Genomic DNA, 12,285 nt, shown 5'->3' with positions numbered 1-12,285 from the left:
TATATATATATCCTGAGTGCTTCTGGCTGACGCGACACAACGGTGGCGAAACACCGGCTGTCCCAGAATCCCTTGTACTAACGAATCAAGTGTGTTAGGAACACGTATCCGTTATAAAGAACACACTAATAATTAGCATATTCACGTTCGAAACTACCAGAAAGTATTAAGAATACGCAAGCCATCGTTTTGAATCTGGAGCATATGATGAGATATTAAATATATATACACACACACACACACACTCTTCGTAATAAGTACAGCGCCTTTATTCATATGCAGGCTACCAATGCTTTCATCTGGAAATTAGACCGTTTATGATCTGGAGTCCAATTCTGAGATGAAATTTGTAATTCAACCAGACGTGACAAATCTAAGATAAACCTTTGCCTTTCCAGTCTCATTCATGAAACCAGTGGTAGCTTGGATGTGAAAATTGTGCTAAATTGATTTCTGTCAATGGTTGTTAATAATATAGACTTATAGATTATATATACTATTTGCATATCAGTTATTTTACTATTAATATTTAGTTTGTAAATGTAACTGGCAATTGTACCATATTTTCTCGCATAAAAGCAAAAATAATACAATAAAACACGTCAAAAAGGGGAAGTAACATTATATACTCTTAACACAAGAATAGGATCTTCAATTTCATCTATTTTTTCATTAATTTCAAAGTTACTGCAACAAAGATGCAAAATGATATATTAATATATATTCACAAACATTCATGAATGTATACTTCTGTCATTAAATGTTGGGCAATGTCCCTTATTACTGAAAAATAAAAGTGTCTGATCAATTTCGTTCATTCGTTGATAAATCTAAGGATTTTGTTTTATAATAGTTTGATGTGATATCGAACCCACCAAGTCTCGAACTACATCACTACACATGCACACAAATGTTCTATTTAGAAAAGAAGAAGACATGCTTACCTGAAGCTCACACCAAGCTACAGAAACTCCAGTTTCTGTATCAAGTCCCTTGTAAACAGTTTTAAAAGATCCACGCCCTATTTCAACATCAAATTTAAGGAATCTCCCGCATATGGATGTCGAGACGGCTCGGTCTTCAATTTCTTTCTCTTTTTTGAGATTTTCAGATTCATCTTCTTTTCGAAGTTCAGCTGCAATTTTTTCACTATCCAGTTCTTTTCTCTCGTCATCGATACCCACGTCACTTATAGACTGTTCTTTACTCTTACCTTTCTCCGATGCGAATCCACTATCTAGAGACATTTCAGTTAAGTAGGGAGCGTATCTACTACTCTCAGAGTTTTGGACGACTGGCTTTTTATCCATATCTTCAAAGGTTAATGAACATTTTTTGGACTTCATAAGACCCGATGGCTTACGTACAGCCGATTGTTCACCACTAACCACATCAACTTTTTTCAGTTCAGCCTTTTCGCTTTTGTTTTCATCAGCACTACTTACACTCTTAGAATGTCTAAAATCTATTAAGCTACTAGTTCTAATTTTAGGTTTATCAACAGCCTTCTCTTTGCTGTTCAGAGGAGGTTCGGAGTCTAACGTACAGTCTGGCAGACTCCTAGATCTATCCCTGTTTCCACTTAGGTCTCTAACTTCACGTTCTAGAGGATGGGATAAACGTTTCCAAAATAGAGTCTTTTTTGATACAGGTCTACTTTCACTCTTAGCACTATCTTGTTTCTTATCCCTGAAGCCAACTTTGAAACGTGTCGACGTGCTACTGCCTGTGTTGTTATGAATGTTTTGATCGGCTGGGTGTCTACTAACTCTTTCGGATAACTTCCGGTGGGAAAATTTAGTGCCCATCTCAGTTGTCTTTCGACTAAATCTAGAGGGTGTCCTTGGATGTGTTGATTGCTTTACAGTCCTATCAGTAGGGCTGATTGACTCTCGAATTTCGCCGTTGACAGCGGCTTTACTTTTATGCATGTTTACAACTAAACAGGGAAGACTAATTATATGTATAAATATAAAACTATATTGCTAATGTAGATATAGCCGTATAATTAGAGAAAGAACAGAGAGAGAGAGAGAGAGAGAGAGAGAAGGAATAGAGAGAGAATAAAAAGAAAGCCCTTAAGAATTAGCTTTAACCTTAATGAATCTCAAAGAAAACATGTATTTCCATTAGTAAAGGCCAATTGCTAACAGTATTGAGAACAGAGGCACAGTAGTAATCAAACATCTTTCTTCAGTACACATGTTTATCACCAGTGTGCAAAAGATGTAGATTACGAATGGTTTTTTTTGTATTTTTTTTCTTTTTTCAGACTAGAAAAATCAGTAAAAATCCACACTTCTCACTTCCACAACAACAATCACACACACATACACACACACAAAAAAAAACTAAGAACAATAAAGCTAAGGTTAGCCACAGTTCGTGCGAGAAGAGTCCTTCAAAAAAATTGCAATGCTCCCAGCTTTTCCCTTTTTTCCAATGGAATTATTGCTGTGATTGTAATAATGACAGCAGCAGCAAACATTGTAGGAATATTCAAAATAAAGCCACATCCTTCTCGCTCAGAAATGGATCCGACAAAAATCCGTTATGCATAGCACTTTTTTCACTGAGTGGAAATGATTTTTTTTCTCTCAGCTTTTTTCTTTAAATTAAAAGAAGTTATAAAAATGGAATTGTTTTCCAGATACTTCCCAATCAGTATGAGTTTCTTTCGCTGTATTTTTTTTTTGTCTTAAATGGTAAAGAACACAAGTAATTACAAACAAAAACAAAAGATATTTTACAGATCCGTCCAAATAGTAATATGACGTCCAGCAGGAGTTGTTGTAGCAGTCGTCTCCAAAACGCCAGAATAATATTTCTGCACTACCACAAAGCAAACAGATAAATGCATAGTGCTTCCGTCAAAGAATGTATTCACGATTTATATAAAATCGAAATGCACATAAATGAACAACCATAATGAAGAGAGAAACAAACAACTTTGATAGTGAAATATCTTCCTCTACACAGCAGTATGGCGGCCAGACATTGGAATTAGTCCGTCAGCTCAACTCGTACAAGACGACGCTCGCTAGAAACAGTGACGGGGAATGGGGGGAAGTTAGTAAGCTTTTACATCTATTTTTAGAATCAGTCGTTATACACATACATAATTCATTAACAATTCCGAAAATTCAGATGGTATAAATTTTTCTCGGGAAAATTTTTCAATTCCACGTTGTATTTAGTGTAAATTTTTGATTTTTAAAAGACCTATATTTCTACACCAAGTCATCTGACTTACTAGACTTACTAGTGAGGTGCACTCCGCCGGATATGAACGCAATGATACAGAAGCGGCTGCTTCCGCCTTTTCGCCAACGAGATTTCTCCATACATATCCTGGCGTTATTTCTTGTTATCCACAAAAAGCCTTTACATGCTGACATGTAACTGAATAATTTATACACTTTGTTCACCACCTATTCTCTTTCATCAATAGTACAACACAACTTCGGATTAATTACCCTCTCCCTGCCTTCAAATATATATGCCCCCTTATATACGTGTGATAAAGGATACACATATATAATGAGACACGTATATACATACCAAGATATAGGTACATTTGATGTATATATAATAGACGACTCTCTCTCTCTCATATATATATATATATATATATACACACACACACACACATATATATATATATATATATATATATGTGTGTGTGTGCGTATATTTTTCCAGCATTATATATATAATGCTGGAAAGATTTTCATTAAACGGCGACATTAAAATATATTAATTTGCTTTGCCATTTTCTAGAGGCATAGTCAACAAAATGGACCGTAATATATTACAGGTACTAATTTTTTTAACCTCCCGGTCATGTCATCTCCCAGACGTGATGCTTTGGAATTCCTTCACATCGATCATCTTACTGACGATAAGGACTTGGGAGTGTTTCCCGACCTGCTTCATCCACTTAGATTCTTTCCTTACCGTTTCCCTTCATTTATTTTTTCTCAACATATCTAATAATGTATCTGCGCATCAATTCGAACTAGAAATAGCAGCAAGTCACCAAGCTACACGCTACACTGTTAAAAAAAAAAAAAGAGATTAATAGTAACATATTGTATACTGTAGTTCTAGTTTCATAATTGGATGTAGGGGGGAATTAGATGGAATTGTCACGGCCGGAACGCCTCTGGTTGTAATTTTGCTTTATCAGTAGTAAATGCACAGTAGCGACAACAGAGTACATATTTTTTAATGTCATGCAACAGTCAGAGACACGTTTTATTCACGAATCAGTTGTTTAGAAAAGCATCAACATGTTCACACTACGCAAAACCATAATCATCCTGTGAGAGGTTTGAACTGACAACCGACTGCACTGAAACAGACAGACGTTTTTGCAGCTTCGTCATAACAGGTTTTGCATCGACTTTTTCACAATACTTATCAACAGTGCGAGGACTTCATTATTTCCCATCAATATGATTTATGTGATTTTTATGAATAGTAAGCAGTACTATGATCATTCTGTCTCACACACTGTCCGTGTGTATGTGTGTGTGTATATATATATATATATATATATATATATAGTAAAGACTATTTGCCAACATAATGTGGTAGTACTGGATAGGACGAATGTTACTTTTGTTTAGCCCCAGGAAACGTCGTTTCCAGCTGGCTATACGACACAATATCTGTGTCCTTATATTTTCGAACATTGTGTCGCATAGCCAGCTGGAAACGACGTTTCCTGGGGCCTAATAATAGTAACATTCGTCCCATCCAGGACTACCACATTATGCCGGCAAATAGTTTTTAATTTAAAGTACTGTTACTGAATATCTCTCAGAAAGATTTATAAATAACAGTATTTCTCTCTCTCCTCTCTCTATCATTATCGACATGGCTGTGTAGTAAGAAACTTGCTTCCCAACCACAAGATTCCGGGTTCAGTCTCACTGCGTGGCACCTTAGGCAAGTGTCTCCTATAAGTTCGGGCTGACCAAAGCCTTGTGAGTGGATTTGGTATACGGAAACTAAACGAAGCCTGTTATATGTATATATGTATCTATGTGTGTGTGTCTGAGGGCTCCGCCTCACTGCTTGACAACCGATGTTCGTGTATTTACGTCCCTGTAACTTAATGTTTCGGCAAAAGTTACCTACAGAATAAGTACTTGGGTCTAAAAAAATAAGTCAGGTTGATTTGTTCAACTAAAACCCTTCAAGGTGGTGCTCCAGTATGGCTGCAGCCAAATGACTGAAACAAGATATATATATATATATATGAATATAAATATATATGTGTATATGTATATATATGTGTGTGTATATAGATACATAAATATATATATATATATATATATATTGGCTCATCCCGTAAATAATGCTGTTTTTTCAATTGCACTAACTCAATGTCGGAAGAAGAAACTTGTTAAAAAAACAGGTAGTAATTTTACCTTGTACTTACTCCTAGTGCAAGTTTTGAAGAGTGCACTTCGATTTTAAGTTATTTTTTCAAAGTCATAATGGAAGTGACAAAGGAGCATATTTGGCATATTTTGCTTTATGAGTTCAATAAAGGCAATAATGCAACAGAAAGTGCAAGGAATATTAATTCAGTATATGAGAATTGGACAATAAGCATACGCTTCTGGTAGTTCCAGAAATTCTGAGCTGGAAACTACAGCCTAGAAGACGAGTGTCATCCTGAAAGATCTGTAGAGCTTGATGAGGACATCCTGCACACCGTGGTGGAACAAAATCTCATCATGACTGTTGAGAAATTTTCTTTTTTCTAATTTGGTACTAATTTTATTTGTATTTCATGAGATGCAATGCTATGGTACTCCAACAACATCATCAGTGACTTAAATGTAAATGCATTCTCATAAACATGCTCACATTCATATTCACATGTTCTGCTGATGACACGATGATATCAAAAGCAATCATGAAACATAGTGGTCTTTGCAAATCTACAAGAAGGTCTAAATGCAACATACAAATGAGTAGCATGAAGATAACAAACAATCGAATGCTGGAAATTTTCTGCTGCCCTGCAAATACAACTACAGTTCCAGAATCATCATCAGTGCATGACTTCATGGTCAATATAATTCATGATTAAGGTGGCAAGCTGGCAGAATCATTAGCATGAAAGGCAAAATGTTTAACAGCATTTCATCCATCTTTATGTTCTGAGTTCAAATTCTGCTGACGTTGACTTTGCCTTTCATCTCTTTGGGGGCAATAAAATAAGTAGCAGCTGGACTCAGTGGGGTCAATGTAATTGACTTACCCTTCCCCGAAATTGTTGGCCTTGTGTCAAAATTTGAAACCAAAATAAGTAACAACACATTGCCTCATCCATATATTATAAAAACAGCTGCAAGGTACAGATGTATGACTAGCATGGTGGATTCTTGACTAATACAAAATGAGACAATAAGAAACAATGTTGGTCCTGTGTAAGCCATTTGATCTCAGCTGACTAGACTATTGTTCCCAACTACTGTTGCCACATAGTGTTAAACTAACTATAGAACTGCAAACAATCCAATTTTGCTTTACTAAAATTGATTCAATGTAAGAAATCAGGTAGTGAGCAATGCTGAAAATGCTTAGACTCTACTCCCTGGAGAAAAGACAAGTAACAAATGCAATGATATATGATATATGACATACATACACACACACACAGACATGTATATCATCATTGTTTAATGTCTGTCTTCCATGTTGGCATGGGTTAGATAGTTTAACTGGAGCGGGCAAGCCAGAGGACTGCACTAGGCTCCTCTGTCTGCTTTGGCATGGTTTTTACAGCTGGATGCCCTTCTTAATGCCAACCACTTCACAGAGTGAGCTAGTTGCCTTTTTATGTGGCATGAGCACTGGCAAGGTCTACATTGGGAAGGTTTTTATGGCTGGATGCTCTTCCTAATGCCAACCTCTTTACAGAGAGGGCTGGGTGCTTTTTACATGGCACAAGCACTGGTGAGGTCTGCTTTGCTATGGTTTTTACATTTTTACAACTGCTACTGTAAAACCATACCATATACATGTATGTGTGTGTGTGTGTATACATATATAAACTCATACAAACACATACATGAATGTTGAATTGTGTCAAGCAAACCAGAAGGGAGTGCTGAATACTTGTACATGTTGTAGAGTATATGCTTTATTGAAACTGAATTTTTGCCTCACAACTCAAGTTTCACACCCTTGCAATCTTCAGTGACATGAAACTCAAAATCACAAGATCAAAAATCATGGAGTCGATGTAAATGAACTCAAGAATCAAATAAGCAACTTCTTATCTGAAATCACAGAAAAACCTTCATTATGGTCTGTCGGGGGATTTGCTGTCTTTATTTGCCATGCATCAAAAACGGAGAATGAATTTGTTTGCATTCTTACACTCATCTCACAGCTCACTAACATTTAAATACATGCACACACACATATGCATGTATATATATATGGAAACAGTTATATTTTATGTATGCTTCACTAAAGATACGACTATGTTTGAGTAAGGTCTTTATCATTTTAGATTTTCCTTGAGTTTTTTTAAATTAGTTTGGAGTATTAAAATTTCCAAACCAACATTCAATGATTCCAGACCTTCATAGTCACATTTCCATCGTCATCTTTTTCTTTGTCTAATCATTATCATTTAAGTGTACCGCAAGTGTAAAAAGGTTGCAGAGCACTGCTAAGGGTTAAAGTATGAAAAGTGAAATTGACCTCAGCAGGATTTGAACTCAGAATATAAAGAGTTGGACCAGCTACAAGAAAGTATTTTTCCCAATGCTCTAATGGTTCTACCAGCTTGACACTTTGTATTTCAAAATAATAATAGAAATCACAATCATGTGAGTGAAACCTCTGAGTTGGCTATGATGATGACCTTGCTGGTCTACTCATGAAATATTATGAAAGTCTTTAGGAATTTTTAAAATTCGTGTTGATTGACAGAGATGGTGAAATATCAAAAAAAAAAAAAAAAAAATATTTAGTACAAATATTTAATGAACAACAAAAATCAGTAGTAGTGGCTCAGCTTCAAGTCAACCCTGATTCAGCAGACTCATTATCAAAAGCACTCCAGCTGAGACCATCCTGTCTTTGAAGGGGTATCTAGAACATTTTTTTTTTATTGAGAAGGTGGGAATGATTTAGGAAGACCTGACTGCTACTTCTAGCAGATGGAGCAACCATATGTAGGCTTCCTTGTTGGTTCATTGAAAATATATGTGCATAAGTACAGGTACAAACACCTCTTTGCTTGTTCATCTATATGGATGATGACCATCACATCATTATTGGATTCAAAAGACACCATGTGTTTGATAGTGATTGACAAACCCCATTATAAGCATGAAACATTCTGTTGGACATTAAATAAGTGTTGTTGGAATCCTGTGCTAATTCCCCAATGGATTTGGATATTTATAGCTTCCTGGTTTGCTTGGATGCTATGTGACCTTCCCATATGAGGCTGTACTATGTACATCTCTCAGGAGTCAATTTCTTTTATGACTTTGGATTGTTAATGAAAGATTTTAGGAAGGCTTTGGGAGAATCACTGAAGTGCTTGCTCTAACTACTAACTGAACATTTTCCTCCAATGAATTTAGCTGTAGAAAAGACATTTCAGAAAGTACTTGTGCCCATTCTCTTAATTTTATTGAACCAGTTGGATTCTGTAGAAGCTGGTCAAGCCTGTGCACATAGGGATCTCACTACTGAATACACTATCCTGCCACTGAATAAGCATCATTTTCTGCAAGTTGCTCAGGCAGAAGAAATTTGTTTAGCTTTTTGGTGTGCATACTGTTAACAGACTACATCTCATTGGCATGCAGCAAAGTTAGCAGAACCACAACTCAGTAGAACCTTAACTTGATTTGGAGGCATAGTTCCTTCTCCTTGTGTAGTCTACTGCAGAGAATACTAGTTTTGGAAATTCTATAATTGATTACTTGTTGATTTGGGTGAGATTTGAAAAGGGTGCTGCCAAGGTATGTGAACTTCACTGCAAATTTAGGCCCCACATATTTCTTGTGTGGAGTGGTTGTCTTTGTGTTGATGAGACTGAAATCATCATAGGCAGAAGATGACTTGTTCATGTTTTGCTGCATTTCTGATTGTGAAGATATTCATCTGTAAACAGGACTTCATACATTATATGCTCTTTCCCTTTGGTTTCACCAGGGAGTTTCATTCAGTTGAAGAACTGCCATCTGAGTGATAGTGTAAGGCAAAGCCATCTTCATAGTTCTAGAAGACATTAATCAGCATGACAGAAAATATTATGCTAAAAAAACAGGCACTAGTACACAACTTTGTTTAATGTGGTTTGTAAATTCGAGTATCGCCATAAACTGTGTGAAGATTGTAATGCTGTTCTTAACACTTCTGAAGATGGTATATTGCAAACACCAGATTAATTTTTTAGAAATAATACATTTCTAAATCTCTCTGAGAGATTTAGAAATGTATTATTTCTAAATTTGAAATCAGTGAATGTGTTTCACTAGAATTATTATATGTTTACAAGAGCTTGATGGGCATCTTCGACTAGCAGGTCATTCTACTCCAGACTGATGACGTGCAAAGACTCAGAAACATGTCTCTGGATGCAGGATTAGCTGGGTGGAGGTGCTTGTCTCCCCCTTGTAAACAGGTGCAGCTTCCTAGGTCTAACCAACAGTAGCATTATTCCCTTCAAGGGACTGTCACATTAAGTTGACAGCATACAACTACTTCACCAGATTAATAGTACTATGACTCTTTCTAAAACTGCATTGGCTCTCAGACAGAAGACCATGTTGAAGATAGATAAACAACCAGCTCACAACTATTAAACAAATATCTTCCCAATTATTGAGAAAATAGAGATATGTTTCATGGATTGATGATTTCCTTTCTTCTTGTAGAGTTGAACTTTTGAAGCATCTTTGAATTCTGTAGAATATCTTCCTCTTGAGTGGAAGAGCTCAATGGACAAGATACCCGTTTTTTTTTTTTTTGCCCTAATTAGGAAGTTCATGGTGATCCCTACTTGGAGAAAGTGAGTTTTTGGAGCATCATTAACTGAGGAGATGCAGTTCACAATGTTTAGGTAATACTTAGCCCATCTTTCAAGGAACATCACTTTGTCTTTTTCGGTGCCAATTTGTCAGAACTCAGCAGAAGAGATGAGCCTAAAACTTGTGGGCTATAAAAAGCTTTCAAAGCACCAGATTGTTGTTGTCTGTATAGAGCTAAATCTCATCTGCCTTTTTTTCTGTGCTGTGAGTCTTGTTTATGCCAAAGCTTAGCCTAGGTAGTCTTGTAAATCTTAATTTGGAATAAACTGTCATTCTGGTAAGCTGTGAGAAAATAATGCCCTGATACAGGAGGGCATCCTCTTTAAACCAACCCTGGTGCTTGTGCACAAAATATTTTATTAAATATTTCATCATGTCACTGACAAATGCTAGATACGTAAATTAGTTTAGCCATTTCAGTCTTAGTATTTGATTTTAATAGCAACTGATATTAAGCTTTCTTTTTGGTTCAGTTTGTATCCTTTGAAAAATGGCCAATCAGCCATGAAACATGTCATGAAGAGAATAAGATGTATTTACATTTGTTTATTTTCTATAGAGTAGGCATTAGAAACTGATGTATCTTAGATTTTCTAATAAATGCTATTTGTGCAGTATAGCACACATGCATGCATGAACATACACACATAATAAAGTGGGTATACTTGATAAGAAAGGAAAAAAAATTATGTATTAAAATCAATCATACAAAACATATAGGTATACTGAAGTAATCCTGTTTACCAACATTTGTGTGTGTGTGTGTATTGCTTAATTCTGACATAGGAAAATCTTTTTACTATAGTATATTTATCTTTAGCAAAATGGATTACATAATATTTGGGTTGAGGACAGAATCAGAACAAGACATATGGTTGATTAGTTTAAAAATGCATATACTTCAGTGAAAATCAATATTCTTAAACCAATATTAAACAGTAAGTATTCACTAAGGATTTGATTAAACAAATTTATTATAAATACACTTGAATCAATCTTCCCAAATCATCAGGAAATACTCAGTTAGCTTCTGACTTGCAGATATAATGTTCCGACGAGACAATATGGCCGCCAGTCGTAACTCAATGAACATATTTTTATTCGTTGCCTTTTGGGCGCCCATATGAGCTAATTCAAGCGAAGTTTGTTGTAAAGTTTCTAAATGATCTTGGAGATTTGAGATACTATTGTTATGAATTTTCCATTGTCAAATAAAATTTTTTAATGCATTTATTTTATACACAAAGGGAATACAATATATATAAATACAGTATAGTATCACTTTATTATCTTCATTTTTTTTTTTTACTTATTTCAGTCATTGGACTGCGGCCATGCTGGGGTCCCGCTTTGATGGGTTTTGTCGAACATATCAATTCCAGTATTTATTCGATTGGTTGCTTTTGCCGAAACGCTAAGTTACAAGGACGTAAACAACAGCGGTTATTAAGTGGTGGGTGAATGTTGAACAAATACAACACACACACACACATACACACGTATAAATACATGATAGGCTTCCTCACAGTTACCGTCTACCAAATTCACTCACAAGGCACTGAAGCTATAGTAGAAAACACTTGTTCAAGGTGCCGTGCAGTGGGACTGAACTCAAAACCACGTGGCTGCAAAGCAATAAAGAAATTTTAAAATTAGAAAAAGTATTTAAAATAATGCAAAATAAAATGTTAGATCTTACATCGCGAGTGCTGAATAGTGAATACATATTTATTATATAGTAAATGCAGTACGGTAATATTTTGTCATAGTCTTCATTTTAAGGGCATATTTTTTAGTAACTGTATAAAAGTGGGTGCATGTGTGAGAGATGTCACTTTGGCCGAGTGGTTACAAAGTATGCTTTAAAATCATGAGGTCCCAGTTACGATCTCATTGTGATATCTTAGGCAAGACCTTTTCTTTTTTTTGCCTCGTATCGACCCAAATTTTGTAAGTGATATCTGGTAGACAGAAAACTGTTGAAGTCCGTTTGAAGGTCCCACTGACGAATCTGTAATTCAAAGGTCCAGCTTCGTTAAAGGATATACGTCTGTAGAACAATGTCACTTTGACGGTAATTTAACGAGTAGGTAGTTCTGTTAAGGAGGGGACTGTGAATATTGAGAGATAGGTTTAAACAAGTTGCCATGTTTAATAAAACTTAAGAAGTTTTAACTTGTTTAACTTCATGACAAATAAAGAA

At 35.7% G+C, this 12,285-nt stretch overlaps 1 protein-coding gene across 1 annotated transcript in view; it reads right to left on the bottom strand.

Annotated features, from left to right (window-relative positions):
• Window positions 1-3,250, bottom strand: part of LOC106880299 (serine/threonine-protein kinase WNK1) — a 78,758-nt gene extending 75,508 nt beyond the window's left edge. The window contains exon 1 of the mRNA XM_052967677.1: window positions 945-3,250. Within this exon, the coding sequence (XP_052823637.1) occupies window positions 945-1,931 (987 nt within the window). The 5' untranslated portion in view covers window positions 1,932-3,250. The remainder of the gene's footprint in view (window positions 1-944) is intronic.
• Between the last annotated feature and the right edge of the window lie 9,035 nt (window positions 3,251-12,285).

The sequence above is a fragment of the Octopus bimaculoides genome, chromosome 4, assembly GCF_001194135.2.
Source record: "Octopus bimaculoides isolate UCB-OBI-ISO-001 chromosome 4, ASM119413v2, whole genome shotgun sequence".
NCBI lineage: Eukaryota > Metazoa > Mollusca > Cephalopoda > Octopoda > Octopodidae > Octopus > Octopus bimaculoides.
Note: the sequence above shows the minus strand (reverse complement) of the source record. Positions and strands in the feature narration are given on the sequence as shown.